This window comes from Hemicordylus capensis, chromosome 2 (assembly GCF_027244095.1).
Source record: "Hemicordylus capensis ecotype Gifberg chromosome 2, rHemCap1.1.pri, whole genome shotgun sequence".
NCBI lineage: Eukaryota > Metazoa > Chordata > Lepidosauria > Squamata > Cordylidae > Hemicordylus > Hemicordylus capensis.
This window is the reverse complement of record NC_069658.1, coordinates 292064733-292089649: the sequence shown is the minus strand read 5'-3', so window position 1 is coordinate 292089649 and position 24917 is coordinate 292064733. Positions and strand designations below refer to the sequence as shown.

General features: G+C 42.4%; 1 protein-coding gene across 4 annotated transcripts in view; it reads right to left on the bottom strand.

The window, feature by feature from the left end:
- Positions 1-24917, bottom strand: part of GRM7 (glutamate metabotropic receptor 7) — a 715175-nt gene that overhangs the window by 157965 nt on the left and 532293 nt on the right. For 3 of the 4 annotated variants that reach the window (XM_053296401.1, XM_053296398.1, XM_053296400.1), the window contains exon 8: positions 916-1851. The exons of the other annotated variant lie outside the window; for it this stretch is intronic. In XM_053296401.1, the coding sequence (XP_053152376.1) occupies positions 916-1851 (936 nt within the window). The remainder of the gene's footprint in view (positions 1-915; positions 1852-24917) is intronic. 4 annotated transcript variants of the gene reach the window in all.

Genomic DNA, 24917 nt, shown 5'->3' with positions numbered 1-24917 from the left:
ATATTGTAATATAGTGCATGTTCTTTTTGTAATGAGAATCTAGCATGGCACTGTAATCAATTGAAAACAGGTGGCCCATCTCTTGCAATCTGATTCTCTCTCCATTAATGGCCTGTAGACTTACTACCAGCCATTTATTTAAATGTATGCACCTCAATAAAAACATTCTAATGAAACTATTTATTCTAAATTACACAGGTTGAAACAGAGAATAATATGCTAGACTACTGATGTTTTTAATTGATCACAGCAGTCTTATATTATTGCTGATTTTTATTTGCATGGGACTTGAAACATGCTGAGTGTTTAAAAGAACTAAAAAAACCACCAAGTGATGCCATTGTATGGATCAAGTTCAGCATAATTATTAGCATGCTGAACCTTCTTGTGTTATTGAATCCAGAAACCCAGCATGTTATTTCCTTCATTAACAAAGGCTGCAGTCTTTTAAATACTTAGCACTGGGTATGCTCAATTCACATGAAGAGGCTTTAGCTAGAATACAGAGTTTGAGAAATGTGTCTCTGTTATGCTCCTCAGCTGTCAGCAGTTCTTTGATCTCCAGTGCTCTGCACTCATGAAATAGGGTTTTGTATAGAACTATTTTTGACAGATGCGAAGTTTACATCCTATAATCAAAGTGATTTAACTATGAGCTACGTCTTGTGTTAAAACGACAACCAAGTTCTGTCCATTGTCCTGAAAAAGGTACAGTTGCAACAATGGAATGATGGATCAGATGGTTCTTATTGATCACTCATGATTTTATCAAATAAATGCCCAAGCAAACTGCAATATCATTAAGAAACAGTTTTGTTAAGCTGTCTAGTTCATTGCTAAACTCATGTTTACAAGTGAATTTTGTGAATAATTTACAGCAATAATTATGTCATATGTTACTTGATTTTCACCTACCTTTTCAGCTGCTTGAGAAGTGCAAAAAAATATTGGAATGAAGGCAAGCCATACTATACAGGTAGTGTACATAGTGAATCCAATGGGTTTGGCTTCATTAAAATTCTCTGGGACACCCCGAGTTTTGATGGCATACACAGTACATGTAACCATTAGGAGAATGCTATAGCCCAAAGAACATATGATTTGTAGATCCGAAATGTCACATTTGAGAACTCCTCTGGCTTGATCTGGTTCCATAGGCTTATGTTCATCATAATCTATGATACTGTTGGGTGGGTCAACGGCAAACCAAATGAAAACCCCAAGAAGCTGTACTGATATCAAACTTGAAGTGATTGCCAGCTGTGATGTTGGACTAATAAGCCTGGGTGCTGTCACTGATTTTTTGCCCTGTTCAAATATACGGTAGATTCGGTTTGTTTTAGTCAACAGAGCAGCATAACTTATGCACATCCCCAATCCCAGGAAGAGACGCCGGAAAGAACACACTGCAACATCAGGCTTGGCAATCATTAAGAAAGTGATGATATAACACAAAAATATTCCTGTCAATAAAACATAGCTGAGTTCCCTTCCAGAAGCCCTCACGATGGGAGTGTCATTGTATCTGATGAAGGTTGCCATGACAAAAATGGTGGCAATAATTCCAAGCATGGCCAAGAAGACTGGGATGACAGCCCATGGGGAGTGCCACTCCAGCTTCACAATAGGGATCGGGCTGCATCCTGTGCGATTCTCATTTGGCCGTTGATCATAGGAGCAGAGTTGACAACTCTCTTCATCAAACTGATATTGGTATCCATTGCACAGCTCACATTGCCAACAGCATTTCATCCCTTTCATAACCTTCTTTCGTTCTCCTGGCTTACAGGGAAGACTGCAGACAGAAGTGGGGATTTTCTTCATTCCTTTGCCCCATTGCATTTCATCCATCTATGGGTAAAAAATAAATAAAGTAAATGGAACTGGTTACCTGAATGCAATTGTCAAGCAGTGCTAGAAGTTGGGAGGGAATATTGACAAAGAAATACAAAGATGTGCACAGAGATGGAATCCTTGAAATTATCAGTTTTCAACTTTAAATCTATCTGTATCTACATATAGATAGATTCCCCCCCCCCCCCAGTATATTTGATTTAAAAAAGAAAGAATGCAAGGAGGAAATAAGGATTGTTGTGGTGGTGGCAAAGAACAGATATTTATAAAGGAACAAAAATGTTATTAGTACAATTTTATACAGGATTAAATTTAAATGATTTAGTTTATCCATTTTTGGGGATCAGCATAATATCTTCTCAAACATGTTGATCTTAATGTGAGAAGATACATGCTTCTAAGTGGATTGCACTGCTCCACAATGTTGCACAACTGCTAGTGGAAGGCTTTCCCAGAGACATATTTGGGGTTGTACAAAAGATAGTGCAAGTATTGTGCAAGAGGTAGTGCAACATGCTGTGCAAAATGTTCCATACTAGTTCTTGCACAAAGGCTTGTGTGAACAAAGGTTACTTTCTTCCTGAAGCAATGTTCTTATATTTGCACAACAGTAGACTAGACTGGATACTCTTCACAATTTCTTAAAGATCTGATTCATTTTCATAGATAACTTGAAATGTGGAGACAGTTTAATGATCACCAAAGTCTGAATTTGCTGTAGGCATCCATGCTTGCAAACTTCAAAAGCAGCCTCCCAAGTTAAAACTAAACAGCTGGAACATGAACACTTCTGCATCATTCTGGCATGGAAATTGAAGGCTAAGAATTATATTTTTTCCGACATTTGTTGTTCTGTCCATTCCAAGGCTTGTTTGTTTGTGCACAAATATAAAGCATGATCTTGGCATAATCGCTAATGGACAGCAGCAATTTCCATGATTGTGGCAGGTGGAAATTGCCATCATGATGACAGAGGAAGCTGTCAGTCAGTAACTGAAACATTAGGTTCATAATAGATATATGCATTCAGTTTGTCGTAAATGAAAAACTGTCATGAATGGGGTCTATTCATTTCATTCATTACTAGTAAAGGCATTTACTATTTACTAGTAAAGGCATTTGCACTAGAGGTGCAAATGGAGTCTGAACGTGAGTGTCAGCATCACACAAAGAGTTTAATTTTAGCATTGTGGATGTACACTTATTTTGTTGCCTGTTCACATCCACAATTAGTATCAGATAGGGAGTTTGGGGGCAGGTTATGAATGAGAGCACAGTAGTCAGTGGTATTATTTTAGTTAATAACAAGTATTCATCACCAGTTGCTACAACCAAGAAAGTTGCTCCTGTTCATTAAAAATTAACACACCAATTAACCCCCACACTTAACATAACTAGTATAAAGGGCACTTAACTTTGGTGGATTCATTGTTAATGACAGCAAACTGAAGAATCAATGGCAAAAAGGGTGAGGAGAGGGCTGGGCAGCAGCCCCAGCCTGTTGGCACTAGTGGCACTGGAGAGAGGGAGAGAAGGAGCACCAGTGCAACCACCTCCCAAGTCAAAGGGCTGATGTTACAATCCAGTCGGATCATGGCATGAATAAGTAAGAGGGGACTTTGACACTCATCCATTGTTGCAAACCTGATCCAGACTGCACTCCACTGCAGTTGCTCCATTAAATGGGAGCTTTCCGTCAGGGAAAATAGCAGCCTTGGGCAGGGGATCCTGATTGGAACTGTGGCAGCAGCAATGACTTAGGTTCCTCCTCCTTTGCCCCCAGGAAGTTATTTAGAAACACACAAACAAAACTCAAGTATGCAAAAGCCAATCTTGTTTAAAATAACTTGGTCTGGCCTTCATGGCCAGAGCCTGGAATTGGAGAGGAAAAAAGAAGTCCACCAATCTTCCATTCTGGGTAGGAACCTGTACCCTTCTGTATAAATGGACTGTCTTGGGCCCTGTGCTGTTCAACAATTTCATAAATGGCTTGGAAGAAGGAGTAGAGGGGATGCTTATCAAGTTTTCAGGTGGTATGAAGTTGAGAGGATGCAGGATCACGGACACCTTAGAAGACAGAATCAAAGCTCAATCTAGTCTGGATAGGCTAAAATAGTCGGCCAACAAACAAGATGAATTTCAGCAGAGACAAGTGTACAGTCCTGCATTTGGATAAGAAAAGTCAAATGCACCAGTATAGAATAGGAGATATCTGGATTGGTAGCAGTTCACACGCATTAAAGCTGTTTGACACTGGAACCATCTGTCTTGTGAAGCAGTCAGCTCTCCTTCACTAGAAATTTTCTTAAGGAACTTAAGTCAGAGATGTTGTAGTGGTTTCTTGCACCGTATCTCGGGGCGGGGTTGGACTAGAAGTCCTTCTAGCTCTCAAATTCTATGATTCTACGATCTACAAAGGCATCTATTACTTCCAAAGAAAGCACTACAACTGCTATATCTCTGGATGATAATCTTTATTACCTGTCAACAGAAAGAAAATAAATACTCCCAGCATTCCTTTTCATTCTGTATTGATGTATGCATGTATGTGTATGTTTGTATGTATGTATGTATGTATATGTGTGTGTACACACTCTAGTTCTTAGATAATTATTGCATTATAGTGGCACAAGCAGTGGGATTTCATTGAATAAATTTAGCATTTGCAGTACAGTGCACAATACTAGATTTCTAATATAAAGAGGAAAAGAAAGTTTATGAACTATACCACCTATTAAGATCCTTGAGGGAGATCCAGTTGTGTTTATGATTGGCTCGTTTGGTGATGACACACACACAAAAGGCATCTCTAGGGTTCCCCCAGGGCTCTGGAACATGCTTCCAAATGAAAGCAGAACCTCCCCATCTCTGGCTGTTTTTAATTGACTTTTGAAAATGCACCTCTTTTATCAGACTTTTCATTTATAATGATTTAAAGTTTTATTGTTGGTTATTTTTATTTGTTTTATTTAGGGTTTTAGCTGTTTTTTTTTAATTTGTAAACCTCCCATAGATTTTATGTGGGGTGGTAAGGCAATAAATAAATAGATACATAGATGCATAGATACATACATACATGTGTGCATAAAGTGTTGCCGGACTCATAGACAGGTTGTTGGGCTTTCTATATTCTTATAATATTTGGCAAAGTTTGAAAGAGGGCTGTGAAGGGCACAGATACATTTCAAACCTTTAAAGAAGTTAACCATCCTTAAGCAAACAGCATCCAACAAGTGTTTTGAAAGGATGGCTTAGTTCCTTACAAACCTGAACTATGTAATGCCACATACTGTTTTAGCCTTTGAATATTATCCTGGTGTGCATCATATTTTCACTAGGGATGTGTGAACTGGTTCGAATCAAACCAGTTCAAATTCGAACCGGGGTGGTTCGATGGTTCAAATTCGAACCAAACCAGCCATCAGGATCGAGCTGCAGGTTTGAATTCAAACCAAACTGGGTGTGGTTTGATTCAAACTGGTTTGAACTGGTTTGAACCTCAAAAAGTGAGTGGGGTGGTAGCTGGCACCAGTGGGTACCTACCACCCAAACCCCAAAGCAATCGATGACTCGTACTATTTTTTATGAATATTTGAAATATTTTTAATTTTTTTTCCTCATAGGGTATAATGGGACCCGAACCAGCCCATTATCCCCTATTTTTGTGCACCTAGGGGCACGAAAATGGGGTGGTTAGTAGGCACTCAGGGGTGCCTACCAACAAAAAAACCCAAGGCAATCGGACACTCCTCCGATTATTGGTGAATTTTAAAAGTATTTTTGAATTCCTCATAGGGAATAATGAGGATTGCAGCAAATGTATAGCTTCATGTCGGGGGGAAAGGGGTGTCCTAGAGAGGAGCATGGTGGGTGGTAGTTCCCAAGGTGGGCAAGGAAGCTATCAGAATTATTTCAAAGGAATTGGGCAAAGGGCTGATTTTAAAGTGATTTTTGAAGTTTACGCGTCTTTAAGGTTTTTTTCCATAAAGAAGCATGGAGGTGTCAGCAAATGTATAACTTCATGTCAGTGGCAAAGGGGTGACCTAGAGCAGAGTGTGGTGAGTGGTAGTGACCAAGGGGGGCAAGGAAGCTATCACAATTATTTGAAAGGAATTGGGCAAAGGGCTGATTTTTAAGTGATTTTTGAAGTTTATGTGTCTTTAAAGTTAGCAAATGAGAGTGGATTCATGGTTTGTCATTTAAAATCTAATATGCTACCAAAGAATCTACACTCAGAACACCTCAGAAACAACAAAACACAGTACCCCATGGGTTAGCAACCCATGCGGGTTGTTGGCACTCTCTGTGCACTACACCACCATTCACTCTGGGCCAACCCAGCACCCCACAAGTGGCTTTAAGAGTTTTCTCCATAGGGAAGAATGGAAGTTTCAGTTATGCCCCATAACTGCACTTGGGGGGGCTGCTGGGATGGCCCAGAGCAAGGGTGCCAACCACCCACATGGGTTGCTAACCGGGCAAACCGGTTTTGTGCATATCCCTAATTTTCACCAACTGACAGATAATAAGAGTTAAGAAAGAATCATGTCTGACAAACAGGAAAAATAAGAGTGTTATGGTGGGTCTCTCTCACATAGGCTGGCTAGCAATATTCAGTGGGGTTGAGGGGAGAATAAACTTGAATCTCTCTCTCTCTCTCTCTCTCTCTCTCTCTTTCTCTCAGACACACACACAACAGAACACACACGTAAACACTTTTGGTTCATAAATGAGGATGCCTGACAGAAGCTTATGGTGGAATTGTGGTGAACTTGAAGAGACTCACTGAATCTTGTAGATATAAGGAGTACATGTGGTCCTAGTGACAATGACAAATCAAGTGTTTTAAATTTTAACATGTTTTTAATGTGTTTTATCTATAATTTTCATCTTTTTGTGAATTTTAAATGTGATATATTGTATGTTTTAATTCTGTACACTGCCTAGAGATTTTTATACTAGGCGGTATATAAATTAAAATAAATAAATAAATAAATAAATAAATAAATAAATATGAACAAGTTGTACATGGTACAGGATATGTCTGCTGTCAAGGAATAGTTTCATAAAGCAAGACAATGAAAACCCACTTCTCAATATCTCATCTCTAGTTTTAGTAGTCTCTCATGCTCTTCTGACATGAAAACTTTTGGTCTTGCCAAAAGGTACATTATTATAATAACCTGGTTTTGTACAGAACAATCCCATGCAATGTTTAATTAAAATAAAAAATCAGTACAGAAATAATTATGGGGGGTTAATTAACACACCATGCCTAGAAGTAACCATTTCCCCTAATGTAGCTGCAGTTGTTCCCTGTAGCTCTTTAATAATGGCTATACCATTATTTCTATGGATATCTTTGAAACAAGATTTGAGGATTGTTCTAAGATGTATTGTTATCTTACAGATTGGTTTCCAACTCCCATTACTAAGTCAGCAGTTCAAACAGTTTTTGTATATTTAGCCTCATAGATAGCAATATTTGCATGACTTAGCTCCTCGGGCTTATTCATTTAAGTCTTGTAATTAGTTTCTAAATCCTGTGCTTCAAAATGATAATAGTTTGAAGCTAAGAATATGTCAATAATACGCAGTCAATACAAACTACAGCACATTTACAAACTAATTTTTGAAAAACAAAAAGAAACTAGTATCCTAATTAGAGGCCCAAATCTGGATTTGTAAGTTCCAGATCTGCAGTGACTAACACCACTAAGCAAATCTTGCTGCATCAAACAACAAGCATGGATGGCATTGTGGTGGTCATTCTTCCAGACAAAAGGGCCTTGGTTGCTCTGCCAACTTATTATCACGTCTAGTGCTGCTGCTACCTGGACGTGATACTGGTTGAGGGTGTTGGCATAGCTTCCATCACTGAGGCTGCGGTAGGTGAGATAGGAGGGGTTTTCTTGTCCCAGATGTATCCACCTTGGTTCAACAGTGTACTAATATAGAACTGGCAGTCAGAGAAGAAACATCACTGTGGGCAATCACTCTGCTATTTTCTTTACCAGTTCACTGGTCTGGGTTCTTAGGCTATTATTCTGGGGGACCTTAACTTCCATTTTTGGGGCAGCTCAGAAGTGTATGGTCATTATGACAACCTCATGGGGCTGCCCCAAAATGTCATCAGCCAAACACATCTATTAATTTTTTTTGTTTTTTACATTTATATTCTGCTCTTCCTCCAAGGAGCCCAGATAGCTAAGTTTCTCCTCACAACAACCCCATGAAGTAGGTTAGGCTAAGAGAGGAGTGACTGGCTCAGAGTCACCCAGCAAGTATCTAGTGGGGACATACGCTCTAGATCTGGGTTTTTGTTTTTGTTTTTTGCCTGGTAGGAAGATGGTGATCTGAGCATAGAAGACTTTTCATGAACTTCTGTAAGATGGACAGAGGTGAGGTTTCCTGGTGGGGTTTAAGCTCACAGAGAGCCACTGTCCCCACAGATGCAGTAGACCAATTAAGATGGTCCACCACTACAAGTTCATAGATTCTGATGGATTCCTGACAGCCCTAAGGGAATTTCCAGCTAAGAGGGCTGATATTCTTGCCAAAGCTCTGGTCGCTCTATTGGACATGGAAATGCAATCTGGGAATTCAGGTTGAGGTCTCCTCTGTATGTCAATAGCAGCCAGCTCAGTTTCTCCTTTTCATCCGATTAAGGTGAGAATGAGGAAGTTCTGAACAGATGCCTGATTCAGTAATGACAGCTAAAAAACAAAAGTTCTATATGGATAAGTTGTTGGTGAGTGGATCATCTCATCAGGAAGGTGATGTTTATCATGTTATTTATGGACTTGCACTTTCCCTTCAGGAGCAGATTTACAGCTTGGAGGTGCATCAATTATTTTAGATGCCCTCATGTCATTTATGACATGAAGTGCCTTTCAGCATCCTAGGCTGGTGAAGCAGCTGAGGCTCTACTTAACAGAGTAGAGCCTGGCCACAGTTATCCATTCCCTGATAACATCTTCATTAGAGTCTTGCAGTATAAAAGAAAACTACTTGGAAATTTTAATTGGTAAAAAGTGCAGCAGCAAGTTGTTAAAAACAATCTATTGTTCATTTTCAGGGTACAACTGAAAGCACACTGTTTTCTCTCTCTCTCTTGGATACAACTGAAAGCACTTGGTATTTTTTAACCTTTAAAGACCCTTATAACTTGGGATCTTGGGTACCTAAATTGCCTGGCTATTAAAATAATCTCCAGGGCCCTTGTCTGGATTCCTGTGCCTTCAAAGTTTAGGTGAGTGGCAATCAGAAATATGCTTAGGTGGGTAGTGGAATATCTTCTCCAAATTTTAGGTAAAAGATTAAACTTGTTTTCTTTGCATTGACTTTTAATGAATCACAATGTTAATTTTTATTGCTGATATTAAATGTTATCACACTATACTATTTTGTATTGTGTTTTCTGTTATTTTATTGATCTTTGTTTCCTATATTTTCTAATGATTATTTTATAGTTTTATTGTTGTATATTTGACTGGAGGCCACATTTCAAAATACCATCATGATCTATTGGCCAAAATGTTGTGAGCTATCCCAGAATTTAGTCCCAGCCAATAGTGACACCATAATGCAACTACCATGGACACATGATGCTTCCTGTCAAACAGTGTGCTGTTTGGGAAGGGCTGGAAGCTGGGCATGTACATAGGGATTAATCACATATCATTCTAAAGGCGTTTTAGCAACCATGAGACCAACTATGTTTTCACACCAAACATACCTACTTAGTTACAGTAAACGGTACTGATCCTTATAAGAACATGTGACTTTTCCAGTTTCATCTTGCATGATGCTAGATTGGGAGTTTGGGCATGCCTGTAAGACTTGTCCGCTGCCCTCAGCATGTCTGAGGGGTGGGCTCTTTGCCCCAGCCTTAGAGCAAGGCATGAGGCATGTGAAGGCCAGCCATTGGCTGGCGGGCCAATAGAGGTGGGGCTTGAACTGATGAATCACCTCCAAGCTCAGTCCATTTTTGGAAGTGACCCCCTCACTTCCATCCCTGGTTATAGTGTGGGCTTTGGCTGGTTGCACTTTTGGGGGCCGGGTAGGAATTTTTTGACCACAAACAGATTGGCTTTGGTTGGGGGCCTTTTTGCCTACCTCATACTATAGGCCTTAGTTAGTTAGGTTAGTTCACTTTGGTCACAACAGCAGGCACAGTACGGTTTGATGGGGTAATTTAAATTTGATGAGCACCTTTACGTACACGTTTGGCATGGGAAAGAATCACTGCCAGTCCCTAGAGGCCTTTTGGCTCAGAAATTGCTGGTTGATAGCTTACTCCCACGAGCTATTAGATTCAACACCCTCTAAGGCTTGGCAATGTTGAATCCTAGTGCAAGTGCCTGAACATTAGGTGGGCTATGATGGGCAGCAGGTGGCCATAGGGCTGATGCTCCCTGGAGCTGAGGTGCCTCGCCCTTGGTGTTTCTTTCTGGTTGGGCTTGTGCATGAGTCTATAGTACTGCACTGTGGGGGGTGGAATGCCAATCTTCTCTCACGTTTATTATTATTAATAAAGTTGTGGCCCTATTTCATTCCACACTTGTGTCTCATGTCTTTGTTCAGTCTGGGTGCAATGGTTGTTTTTTTGTTTTGCTGACTGAAAAAAATATCCTCTTAAGATTGATAGAGTGTTAAGAAGTAACAAATCCATGGCATAGCATGATGCATCTATTCCTAAGAAATTACATTCCATTAAAGAAGTATTTTGACCACATGCATGCTTCTTCTTCCGTTCTCTTTTCTTCTTTCTCCGTGTTTTACATCAGACATCTAAATCTATCTCCTTTTAGAACTGCAGCATTCACAACAGCTAGCAGCATGACACTTTAACAAATGCTTCTTGAACCACAGAAATGAGACATAATATCTGAACGGATCACTGCTGGTTCCCATTGGGACAGTTCTGTGTTGAGATAAAATGGCTTCTAGAACTCCTTTGGGCACCACTATTATATTCCAAAAGGAATATTGATTATACCATTAGAAAAACTTGATCATGAATTCTGCAACTGACTGCTGGATTTTCTTTCTCAGCGGTTTGTCTATTTCAAATACAATTCCAAAAGAACATTTTATCTCTCTTGATTTCTTAAGTAACTTTAATACTAGGTTTTAAGCCTGCACATCTCTCCCTCCTGAATGGACCAATATTTTACACTGACTGTTGTGTAGTTATCCTGCACTGCAAAGCTTATTGTATGCCACTTTCTGATCCTGTTTCTTGACAGCTAATATGAGAATAGTCCTGATGAAAGTGTTATTCAATTCAGACTAGCCCACACCCAGAAATTCACTGAGAATTTTAAGTGGTCTCATGCATCTGCTATTGGGACTCCCACTATTGCTTTGTTTCTTTATGATACTGTTATATTTCTAGACCCATATATTGACAAGAATACCTTTAAATACATACACACATATTGTATGTGCATATTACATCCAATTACTTAAGTACATTAGTACCTACATGAAATTACCAAGAAAAATTGAATGGACATGCTGAACCTGATTCCCAGAGCTCTCTCTTTTTTTATAGATTATAAAACACTATTTCCCATGTTATTAACTAAAGAATTGCAAATTAATATGCAATCTACATGATTTCATATGTGATAATTAGAAAAAAAGAAATCTCTCTCTCTCTCTCTCTCCCACTTTTAGGGCAAGTCCTCCCAGGGTGGCTAATAATAGTGAATAAAATAATTTTAAAACCAGAATGTTTTCTAGCTACTTCCCTCATACACACAAGGAAATCTTATGTGGATTTAACCAAATGTTTATTCAGCAACAACTCATTTCCTTCTTCTTTCCCTTCCTTTTCCTTTGTGACTTATCTCCTGTACTCTCTACAGGATCCCCCTCGGGACAAATGTTCAAACAAACAAACAAACAAACACACACATAAAACTGCAAAAGATAAATGGATCAGATACAACACAGAACAATAACAGCACCATGCAAAATCACCAGCAAAAATCAGCAATTAAAGGCTTTGCAGAATAACTGTTTTAAAGTTAAAGTGTGCCATCGAGTCAATGTCAACTCCTGGCGACCACAGAACCCTGTGGTTGTCTTTGGTAGAACATAGGAGGGGTTTATCATTGCCATCTCCTGTGCAGTATGAGATGATGCCTTTCAGCATCTTCCTACATCGCTGATGACCGATATAGGTACCAGCGGGGATTCAAAACAGCAACCTCTGGCTTTCTAATCAGATCATTTCCCCACTGTGCCATTAGGTGGTTGTAGCAGTTTTACTGACCACTTATAAGCAGCAAGAAAAAGCTTGTTAGAAATCTCTGAGGAGGGATGAGGAACCACCACCAAGAAAGCACTGTCCCTGGTATTGTCATGACCCCAGATTCAAGACCCACACACACACATTTACTTGGGGGATGAGGCAGAGTGCTTAGGGGATGAGATGGGCTCAAAACAATCTAAGATCCAAACCGTAGGTGACCCCTTGCCACTGGGATCCCAAGAAGTAGAGGAACCCAATCCAGACCCCCTCATCCCAACAGAAGACACAGTCCTGCTTTTATCCTCTGACCCTGAGAGTTCTCTGAAGACCAGCCAGTGGTAACATAGTCCTCACCACCCCACCCCTCCACTGTCTCCAGAAAGAGTGCTTGAGGAATTAGGCAAGTGAAGACCCATTTAAGGAACAGAGCTTTTCCAAGGCCATTCACCCTGCCTAGGAGCAACTATAAGAACTGGGAGTCTACTGCAGACCTTAGGAACATAGGAACATAGGAAACTACCATATACTGAGTCAGACCATTGGTCTATCTAGCTCAGTATTGTCTTCACAGACTGGCAGCAGCTTCTCCAAGGTTGCAGGCAGGAATCTCTCTCAGCCCTATCTTGGAGAAACCAGGGAGGGAACTTGAAACCTTCTGCTCTTCCCAGAGCGGCTTCATCCCCTGCGGGGAATATCTTGCAGTGCTCACACATCAAGTCTCCCATTCAGATGCAACCAGGGCAGGCCCTGCTTAGCTATGGGGACAAGTCATGCTTGCTACCACAAGACCAGCTCTCCCTTCCTTGTTGGTGCAACACTATTCTATGCTATGTTACTCCACCCTGTTGCTTGGCTTCACACTGGCCCTCAGAGCTGCTCGTGGGTAAAGACCAGCACTTTAAGCTGTGTGCAGAAACAAACTGGCAATCAATGCCGCTGGCTGAGATGAAGTGTCACAAGTCTGGAAATGGGCTAATGTCCTCCTGGTCTTCAAAAAAGAGATGTAAGATCTGGAAAACTACAGAGCAACCACCTTCAACACCAGGGGAAATAATACTATAACAGATTATAAAGCAGTCAACATGTAAGCATCTTGATAACAATACTTTACTTAGTAGAGCCTAGCATGGATTTATCAAGGAAAATATCCTGCCAGATGAATCTTATCTCTGATTTTAAAAACAACAACACATATTAAGGTGCTCTAAGACAGATCCTATGAATATTTCCTATGCAAAATCTTTTTCTTACTATTTTTTTTGTTCATCTAAGGCCACTGTAATTTGTTCAAAATAAGGCCAATTTCTAGCCAATTGATAAGAATACTGTATACAAATATTAGTGGGGGAACTATTCACCAGTTATGAATGCGACATCAACTAACAGAACAGTGGATTACCAAAACAGTGACTGAAACCTGGGTAGAGCATCACTGCTTATAGTACCCACTGCTTATGGCAAACTAAAGTTGATTTACATCAGGTTCCATAGAAATTGAAAGTGCTGTATCAGTCTTTGCAAAACCAGAATTATCAAAAATACAGACAGTGGCCTTAAACTACATCTCAAATAACCCTCAAACTCCTTTCTGTCCTCTTCGTACACTCAGCACAGGCCTGAACTATTACTCCAAATCCTGAAAAAATAACAATTAGGAGGTACATATTTTTTGTCATCTTCTAGACCTAATTGGCAAAAAAAAAAAAAAAAAGGTCAAACTTTGCTGTTCCTGAAATATTCAAAGAAAGCAGGGGTTGGTGATGGGAAGTCTAGCAAGATGCACATATAATAACCCAAAATAACTACTCCATGTAATTAACAATAAACCCAAGCTTATATTTGGTACTTCAAAGAGAAAAACAACTCCATGCTCATGAACTTCCAAACTATATTTACTGATAGAAAGGTGTATAGCAGAAAGATGGCTGTATAGGTCATAATCTCAGTTCTATGTTCAGTTAATGTTTATTTTCCCCCTTTTCAATTGAAGGAGCAGCTACAGATCAACATCAAGCTAGTTCTTCCTCACAAGATAAGACAACATATTGTCCAATATCCAGCATTGCATTCATAACAACAGCCCACTCTGGAGCAGATTCTTTCTTCCATATCTCTGTGACAGAGAAGAGAAAGGATAAGGGTGTCCTTTCTCTTCTGCATTCTCCCAAGTCCTATTCAGATGTTAGTGGAGGACCAAACAACAGTGCATTGGCTAGACTTCCTAGCCATGTCCCTGGATGTCCTCATGTTCAGTGCCTTTGCTGTATATCATCAATGCGGCTGTAATAAAGTGGATGGAAAGTACATCATCGATGCAGAATCCAAGGAGAGTTCTCACCATGATTAAACCCCTCTTCAGATGTTACTCAGAGCAGCAGCGCTCATGGTTAGATTGCAGAAAGCGCATAGGAAGTCCTGCCCTGGTGCTATCATTCACCTCCTGGACCTTAGTCCTCATGGAAGTGGCAGCCATCATGTTTATAGTATGTGGCTTTTGTGAAGAGGGCTTAAGACTCTTCTCATGCTCAGCATCTCCCCCCTGCAGAACAAGCAATTAATGCAGGGACATTGGAGGGAGTATTTAGGGAGCACTTTGATGCAGGGGGTCGTGGCTAACTGATATGCTCCAATTTTCTCTTTGGTTCCCTATAAAAAAACTACTGCCTAAACAGGGCTGTACTGAATATACTTTCAATGTTAGAGAAGAAATACCCAATTCTCAGGTCTCCACTTGTATAAATAAGTAACCACAGAAGATAGTTGCAGAGTGGCCTTGGGCACAGACTCTATCATTATCTATTTATAGTTAACTTCATCCTGAAATTATAATTTCAGTCATTAAGCGACAAACTGCAACAGGTTTTACTGAGATAGAGCACAACATTTCCTAGCTTACTGAAATTCAATTTGATTTACATACTTGTTTCGATTTTTTTAAAAAAAGAACTAATATGTATTAAACATTGTTTTCATAAATGCAGTACAAAAGCATCCTGTCAAATTAAGCTAGTGGTAGGGAAGGGATGCTAAAAAGCATGATCATGTGTTCCACCCACTCGGACTCCAGCGTAAGACACAAAGTTGTACTTGGGCCTTTAATAGCATTTGAATAATTAATCTATGATTTTACTGTGTGCATCAATGCAAATCTCAAATAATAAGCATTTTCTGGGAAAATGTAGATGAAGCACTTTTGTGACAGCACAGCAGGCTAAAAATGTGCTGGACTTGAATGCCAAATGAAATGAACAGTTCCCTGAGCTCATCAGGGACAATATAAGAAGTGCTCATTGCATTCAGGCTGACTTTAGTGCTGTTATAGTTTACAAAAACAGAGGCTGCTTCTGAAATCCAAAAAATGAACAATAGCACATGCAGCAAAATGCAATAACACAGGTTAAAGGATCAAATCTGCTAAGATGTGCCCTTTCCCTTGACCAGTATGGCGGCAGCTGCCTCAAGTGCATCCATGCCAGCACAAGTACATATAATGGAGAGCTTCAACTACCATAATATCTGTTAGGAGCCAAATTCCATTAAGTGCTGAATCTTCAACAAATATCTGACATGCCCTGCTGACAACATCTGAGGCTAACTTTTTCCAGGTATGTTCAAAGTATGGGGGGAAAGAAGGAAACTGTTGGTCTATGTGGATAGTGAAGTGTTAAAAGGTGACTAAGAAAAGCAGAATTGCTCAACTCCCCAATTTTGCCTCCATCTTATCCCAAAAGGAGGGTTGGATGCAACCTCACAAAAGCAGTGTAAATCTGGGGGATCAGGATTGCACTTCAAGACTGATAAGGAATTGGTCAGGAAACAGCTTAAATGAATTCATGTCTTTAGAGTCAGTTGAATTCTACAGCATGGAAATACGACTACAACTACTATTATTTATCTACAGCTTTTTTTAAAAAAAAGGTTCTTAAAGTGGGAAGAGATGGAAGCATATTTCCTATCTCCAAAAGGATGAACGGTAAAAAAAGAAACCTAAAGTAGACACCAGCAACAGTCACTGCAGGCATGCTGTGCTGGGGTTGAATAGGACCAGTTGTTCTCCCCTTGTTAAGTATAAACGAATCACTGAGGTCATTCACACAGTAAGAAAGTGTGTTTTACCTGGGTTTGGGAGCTGTGTGTGCTCCCCATTTTCGGTTGTATGGAAGAAAGGTAAGAGAAAAACCTGGGTAGAAGTGATTATGTGGAAGCTACCCAGGTTTTCCTCCTACCTTGCTTCCACACAATCAGAGGCATACTTAGCCACGGACCTTGGGGATTTGGTCCATGGCCTCCTGTCTCCAGGGAACCTCAAAATATTTGGGGGGCCTCCCCAGAACCTTGCCACTGCCCCACGCTTGCCCCGCGCCTGCCACGCTGCTGCCCTGTTGCACAAGTTTTTAAAAAAACTTGTTTCCAACTGCCACTGTATGGCAGGGATGGTAGCAGAGACAGGGCAGGGGAGGCGGCAGTGGCAAGAGCTCCTTCTCTGAGCCCGCCTGCCTCCCAAATGACAGTTCAGGCTGTTTTGGGCCCATTTAGGGGCTCTCTGCACAGGCGTGTGTGTGCAGAGGCCCAAAAGCAGGGGGCCCAAAAGCTTAGAGCAGGGTTTGTCTGAACAGGGAAGCACCCTAACCACAATGGTAGGCGCTTCCATGAGCCACAAAAACCATTGTCATCCTTCCCAACACCCACCGAAAAAGCACCAGCAGCTTTTGTTTCATTGATGTGTACAATTAAGGCAAGCAGACTTTGATAATCCACATATCCAGACTCTGAAAGAGAAATGAATAATGATGTATCCCAATTGTTCAGTATTTTCTGTTCTGCATTGCTTGTATGACTGCTTACTTACAAAAGAAAAACCTTTATTTCTGCTTTAATACATTTTGTAAAATAATTATACTCTTAGGAACCCTTACCCAGGGTGCTTTCCAGATTAACCCTTACCACAGTGTCACTACGGATCTGCAAAGTGTGCTTCCATATTGCAATCAACATCACAGACCCTGCGCTCTCAGCAAGGTGACATTCACATTTCCGATGCCTTCTTTCAGATTTTATCCTTGCGTTTTAGTCCTACAATGTTGTTTTAAAAATAGCGGTATTTTTCTGTTTTAGGGAGTTTCAGGCAAACTAGAAAAGACTGCTTCCCCTTGCTGGTGGATTGGCGCAATACCCTTTAATTACATTGTCAATTTGATCCCACCAAGCTGAAGCATTTTACAGTGGTTGTAGCCTGTAATCTGGAAAGCGCCCAGATAAGCCAGCTGCTGTGCTGAAGAAAAAGACCCTCATGAGAATGTGGGAGAAGGTTTGAGAGTCCAGTAGAAAATCATCAGAATTTTTCCTCCTCATATTTTACCCCTGGGAAATATTGGAGAATATTGCGGCTGGGCATGTTATCCCAAGTCTATTAAATTACAGGGGGTAGATTTTAGCTCATCTTCAGGAGCAACTTAATAATGGTAAGTTCAGCTTTACCATGGAAGCAATTACCTAGAGGGCTGATGCGTTCTCCCTCATTGGAGGTCTGCAAAAAGAGGCTCAGCAGTTATCCGTTTGGAATGCTCCAGCTTTGGATTCCCTGCATTGTGAAATAAGTTGGGCTAGATAGCCTACAAGAAAGTAGTATTTGAAGATCAGCTAAGTACCTCAAGCCTTTGTACTAGTGGCATAGCCACCATTAAATGAGGGGGACAAAAACCAGGTGCTTCAGGTCTCGAAGGGCTGCCTGCTGTAGGGGCATGCATAAACCAAACAACGTGGCTCAGTTCAAATTTGAATCAGTTTGAACTGAACCACATTGCTCCAAATTAGTTTGGTCAAACTGACCAGCTGGTCTGATACATTTGATCAAACCTGTTTGGAGGTTCACACAGCCAATATATTTGTAAAGAGGAATCCAGTGAGAATTCCCCTTTACAAGTACAGGGGTAGGGGGACTCTCCTAAAGGTACAAGGCAGCCGAGGTGGTTGCAGAAAGAGAGGTAATAAGCTCCTTGACTGGTAAGCACCACCAGCTCCCAGCGTGGCCCCAAGCACACGCCTCCTTCCTTTACCAAGCCTCTGCCGAGCTGGTGGCTTGGTTAAGAGGGAGGAGCACACTTGAGGCCGCAATGGGAGGGAGAGCAGTGGCAAGCAGCAGCACTAGCAGCTGTGCCAGCCAGGAAAAAAGCTTATGATCTCTCTCGCTGCGCCTGCCTCACTTACCATTGTGGGCCACCTGTTCTTGCTGGGATGGGGCAAGAGCATCCACCCTTGTACTGGGATTTGTGACTCACTTGGGCCCGGGAATGGTCACATTGCTGAACTGGCATGCAGCTGCCCCATCCCAGCAAGAACAGGTGGCCCCTTTAAGGCAGTTTGCACCGGTGACTTTTTAAGCTGTGGGGGCCATCACAGTGCTCAGCCCCAACTCCATGTTGCATTTCTTGATGTCATCACACCAATGTGTGGGTCTCATGTAGTCACACTGGTGTGAAGTTGTGGCTGAGTACTGCAATGGCCCCCACAGCTAGACACTACCTGCCAAAGGCAGGATGGCAGCAGCTAGGCAGGTGGTGGCAACAGGAGCAGGAGAGGTGGCCATGAAGGCATGTGGCAGTGGGGGCCTCATCCTCAAATCTTGCCCCAGGGTCACCTTCAATCTTGCTATACCTTAGTACCAGTTCAGCATAGCAACACCATTATAATCTAATTAGAAATATGAGAAATGTCTTAACCTTTTTCTTTTAATGCTGTATGTGCTCTTTGATACTGACCTCCCTCTCTGTGTACTCAATAAAAATACTTTTAAGTACTCAATTGTTGTGCACTGGTTTAATAACAGAGTTCAAAATTCCTCCATGTGGCTACTGTTCTGGACAGAGGAACAAGAAGAATTCTGAAATGTCATGAGTATCATTTCAAGCTTAGCAGTTGCGAGAGCAGAGGCCTGGCCATTAAACTCTTCTTAGCCTTGTTACACCCTTCTCTTTCACAAAGTAATGATTCTTCTGCTTGTGAAGGTGAGGGAGGAACCTGGTGGGGGAAGGGACCTGTGGAAACCATACAAGGTTTTGGAAGCATTCCTGTCAAACGCTTGTTGGGTATTCAACAAGAATGCTCAGAAAACTCAATTTTGAGGAAAGGGGGTGGTATTCCCAGAGAAACGTGTTAAGAATTACAGCCTAAGACCAAGAAAACAAAGTGTTGAATTGGATTATACACTGTACATCTGACTTGCACAATATTCTGATTCTTGGCTAAGAACCATACTGTGTGCGATAAGGCAAGCTGATTGAAAAGAGACTCCTGAGAAATGAGGGCAAGCCTCATAAACCTTTAAAGAACATGAATACTAATAATCGTGTTTTTTGAGTAAGAACAATTGTGATGATTCAGACCATTTTGGTCACTTTAGTGTTAAAATGAATAGTGCATTAACATGTTTCCCCTCTGCCCGGCCTGCCCTTAGAATGGTAGATATGGTACAAATACACTTCCAGGCTAAAATTTAGTTTTAAAACTAATTTTTATCACATTGTTATTTCTTCATGTTTTCATTAACCAAATTCAAACTTTCAAAATTCAAAATATTTAAATTTACATTTTAAATGTTAACTTTTGAGGTGTGTTTTGAAGAAATACAAATTAAGGCCTGTTAACTTTAAATAGGAATCAAACAGTTTAATATGACACTAGGTAACTTAGTCACAGAGGTGCTTCACATGATCAAAGTGAAGCACCTCAAGGTGGTGTGTGGGAAGAGTGGGCTTAGCCCGCTCTCCCCACACATGAGCCGGGCGTTCTCCCTGGGCAGCCAAATCGACCACCCACACAACTACTGGCTCCATCACAAAGCCAGTTAGGGTTGTGGAGATCGGGGGCCACCCGGCCTGCTGAAGTCCCAACATGCCTCACGCAAGCACGCGGGGCATTATGTGAGACTGCGGGGCATTCCGGTGATTCTGACGCTCACTAGAAACCAGGCTGGGTTCCCTTAGCCCGGTTTCTAGTGATCATCATTATAGCTTCATAGTGTATACAAAGGGACCATGGGGAAACCCTTACACTTCTTCTCCTTTTTTGGACCAATTTCCAGGTGTCTGAAACAGATTTGAAAAACACTTCTCCCCATACACAATCTGGCAACAATTTCCAGGTGAGAGAGTTTGCTGGCTACTTTAAAATACATGCAAGTGGCAACTGGGACTGAAACAAAATGCAAAAGAGAAGCACCACACACCTTGTCTTCTTCTCTATTTGATCACTGTAGGTGTGATCCTATACATATTGTAAATGTACACCTTTGTATTCTTCTTCAACATTTTTGATAAAATAAAGTGACTGACATGAAGAAAATTACTCAGAGTAGTCCACTGGCTATGATGATGTGCAGGGTTAGAGCTCTGTGAATGCTGCTCTGGGCTTCTAAGGCAGCCTCCATGCTGTTCAGTAGTGCTGGTTGCAGAAGCAGCATTTCTACAGGCTTCCTTATTCACACCTATGGGGAAGCCTCCAGAAACGCTGCTTTTGCAACCACTCCTAAAATGCTAGAGGAACTGCCTTAGGAGTCTGTAGCAGCCCTGAGGAGCAGTGTTATGGAGCCACAACACTGCATCACAGTAGCCATGGCAATTAAAAGAACAAGTCAGGCAATAACTAATGTCTAATTTTTGTGGGACTATTTTGAGAAATTTTCCTCATGTCAGCCGGGAGAGGGAGAGGGAGAGGGAGAGGGAGAGAGTATGTTTTGTAGACTTCCTTTCTTTTTTGTTTGCTTTTCACCATTGGGATTCAAACAGTTGGTCTCCAAATGGTTTCATTTAAATGTAACTTGTGACATGTAATCTGTGCTTCGATATCACTCTGTAGCTCCTGCACGCATGCATACACAAACCTCTCACTTGAAGCAGTCTCCTGGTTGGTTTCCTTTAATGAATGAGTTACTGCTTATCTGGTAAGTAGCCAGGATAATCGTAATGAACTATCAGAATGAAATCATGGCTTGAGCCACCCCCAAGTGTTTTATGGTATTTTGGCATGATATAGCTTGTCACAGAGTGCTGTGAATCTCAATGAAATACAGCTGGTAAAATGAAAGCTGGCACCTTTGATGGATGAGAACACACTCCCTAATGAGGAATTCACTCAATCATAATGGCAACAGGTCACAGCACTTGGCTTTTACTGACCACTGCATCGCAACTTAAGAATGTGGGGGAGCTTTTATCTACACAGCACATATCATCTGTTATTCCAGAGGAACAGAAATGGATTGAGTTTTTGTCAACAAACCTGCCACACATGTCAGGTACAAAGAAAGGAACACCCAGGGCTGATCCCAAAGGAATTCATGTTCTCTCAGATAGAACCAGAACAGACCTGCCTGGTGATGTCAGAGACTGAACCAGAGATCTCTTGCATGCAAAGCAGATACTTTACTACAATTACGGATCCTCCTCAGCGGAGTGTTGGGCATTGCAAGGCAACCCCAATGAGCAGTTGTTTCAAACAGAACTGCTCACTGGGGTTGCCTTGCAATGCCCAACACTCCGCCGAGGAGGATCTGTAATTGTGGTAAAGTATCTGCTTTGCATGCAAGAGATCTCAGGTTCAGTCTCTGACATCACCAGGCAGGTCTGAAGAGGACTCCTATCTGAAACTCTGGAGAGCCATCACCATTCAGTGTAGACAACAATGAGTAAGATGGACCAGTGTTTTCTTTGTTCTTTTTTGTAATGACTCCCTCTTCCAATGCACACCTAGAGTAATTTTCACCTAGAGTTAAACATTAAAACTTTTTGCTATTGTTGCAAAATAGATCAAAAAAACCTGTTTAATGGAGTTTAGGAACTGGAATGTAGTCAAACATGTGCAAGCTGTAAAAAATATGTGAAGTGAAACCTAAGAATTAAATGAAATATGAAGCTGTTTCAGGCTGAGATTCATTGTTTACTTATCATCACACACTGCTATTTACAGTGGGCCTAGCCCGATTTTGGCTGATCATGTAAACCACGGGGCTCACAGGCGAGCCCAGTGGCTTACAAGCGGCTAGCCAACTTTTTTAGCCCTCCCCAAAGCCTGGGTTTGCGGAGCGAGCACTCTGCAAACCTGGGCTTTCCGATCGTGAGTAGCTACACCACGGCTACTCATGAGGAGACCCCTGGAGGGGAGGTGAAATGCTGCCTCCGAGGGTCTCCCTAGTATGCCCTGCGTGCTCACACAGGGCATACTGGAGCTTCCGGGGGCCACACAGCCCACGAGCTCCCCAGCCCCCGCCGGCTCTGTCACGGAGCCGGCAATTGTGTGGGCAGCTGATCCGGCCGCCCAGGGCTCCCTCCCCGCTAGTGTGCGGGGAGAGTGGGCTTAGCCCGCTCTCCCTGCACACACTCCAAAACTGGGTCTCACAGATCGTAAGACTCGGCTCAATATCTTTTCAAAAAGAGGAAGTTTGAGAAACTGAATTTTCTATAGCAGTGAATTTAAAGCCATTGGAGCTCTTCTCATGATCAGTGAGAAAAGCTCCAGGGTGGTCTGCAGGGAGAGTGGGTTTCACTTATCCTCCCTGCAGATGATTGGCCTCCCTTCCCTGGGTGGGGCAGATCACCCACCCAGACGAACAGCTGCATTCCCAGCAGCGCTGGAGGTTGGAGTGCCAGGATGCACTGCCATGTGTCACCCCACCCTCAGAGCTCCAATAATGCACCACGCGAGTGTGCAGTGAATTATTGAGATTCCGCCCTCCCTCCCTCCCCACCCGAGTGTGCTGACACTCGATCAAATAAATGAGGTTAAGGGAGCAATCGCTCCCTTAACCTCATTTTAGAGGGAGGCTACTTTGGGAGGTTTGGCACCATGTAGCGACCAGGATTGGGTCTGATCCCAGTGGCTCACATGCACGTGCAAACCCGGTCTGGGCTCCCTTGCCCAGTTTTGCACACACATGCGAATGGCCTCATAGTGTGAAAATTCTAACACCAAAACAATGTTTTCTGATTAACATTTTTCTAAACAATTTGTACAAAATCCTACACTTTCTTCATGTGAGAACGTGTCCTGCCCTTTTGTCTTTCAGATCTGCACTGGTCAACAAAGACATATTATAGTTTACAAAGCACTATTTGATTTGCAATAGTAGTTCAGACTTGAAGCAGCAATGACTTTGGAAAGGAGTACTCTTTCAGACTTGTTCACAGTTTGTGGTCAAAGCATGGTTGTGAACAGTTAACCATTCAGGACTTCCTACCCTCTAATGGAGAAGCCTGCAGGAGAGAGGAGAGGAAGGTCAACATCTGCTCCTAGGCACACCCCAGGGTGAAGGACGGGGTCCCTGCCTGTCTGCTTCTCCTCCTGCCCCTCATTTGCCATCTGCCCCACAGGACTGGCTGTCGTGCTGTGGTGAGGCTTTGCAGGACTGGGGCCCAGGGGGTGACTTGGCAGTTTCCTGGACTCCATCTGCCTAGAGCTGCCTGCTCAGGGCTATATAGGGTGCTGGCAGTGGTGGCAGGCACGCCACTTGCGGGGTTGCCACCGAAGAGGTGATACCCAAGGGGGTTGCCCCTTTGGAGGAGCCACTTCGGGGAAGAGTGAGGGCCAGGCTTCCTGGTCGAAGTACTCACATGTCGAGGGGGGTAGTATTTAATAGTGGGGCTTCTGTTTTTAATTGAGAACTGGGTGAGATTCTTTTATAATGTGTCTGGGTTGGACTGGAGATGGGGAAACAAGGGCCGTATCCACTGATTATGGGGAGGCAATTCCAGTGGCAATGGGGAACAGAAGAAGTAATGTTGGTAGGTCAGTGGGTCAGTACAGTTGGGTAGGTCAGTGGGTCAGTAATGTTGGTAGGTCAGTACAGGGGAAGGGAAATCAGAAATCTAATAGCTGTTTACCCTTCTGCCTGCACTGGCAGCTCTTTGACCTCAGGGAGCAGGGCCAACCACCCTCAGAACCTCACCTTGTTCCTCTGTAATGCCAGGTCGGTCCGGAACAAATCAGAAACCATTCATGATTTGATTCTGGATGTAGGAGCCAACCTAGTTTGTATTACGGTGACCTGGTTAGGGGAGGGTGGTGGCCCGGTTTGGTCCCAGCTTCTCCCTCCAGGGTACTCTGTTGAGGAGTGGGTGAGGGAGTTGGGCAGGGAGTTGGGGTGGCTGTTGTCTATATGAATAACATCTTCCTTACCAGGATTCCTGTTGAGGTGCGGGACCATATTGAATGTATGTATCTAAGTTTGGGGACCAAGGAGAGATTGGAACCTCTGTTGGTGTACTGATCGTCCCGCTGCTCAACAGAGTCTCTAACTCAGGGATTCTCAAACTTGGGTCCTCAGGTGTTATTGGACTTCAACTCCCATAATCCCCAGCCTCAGTGGCCTTTGGTTGGGGATTATGGGAGTTGAAGTCCAATAACACCTGAGGACCCAAGTTTGAGAATCCCTGCTCTAACTGAACTGGCGGACGTGGTCTCGGGCTTGGTGTTGGAGTCCCCCAGGCTTGTGGTGCTGGGAGACTTCAATGTTCATTTTGGGACCAATTTGTCCAGGTGGGCTCAGTAGTTCATAGTGGCTATGACAACTATGGGCCTATCCCAAGTGGTCTCGGGACCAATGCACATTGCTGGTCACACGTTTCATTTGGTCTTTCACTCTGATCAGGGTGGTGTTCCACGAGTGGGGAATCCTGAGATTTCCCCATTTTTCATGGACAGATAAGGTTGGACTCACAATCACTTCCCACCTTCGCAGGGCTGAAGGGCCTATTAAGATGGTCCACCCGAGAAAGTTATTGGATCCAATATGATTCCAAGAAGCCTT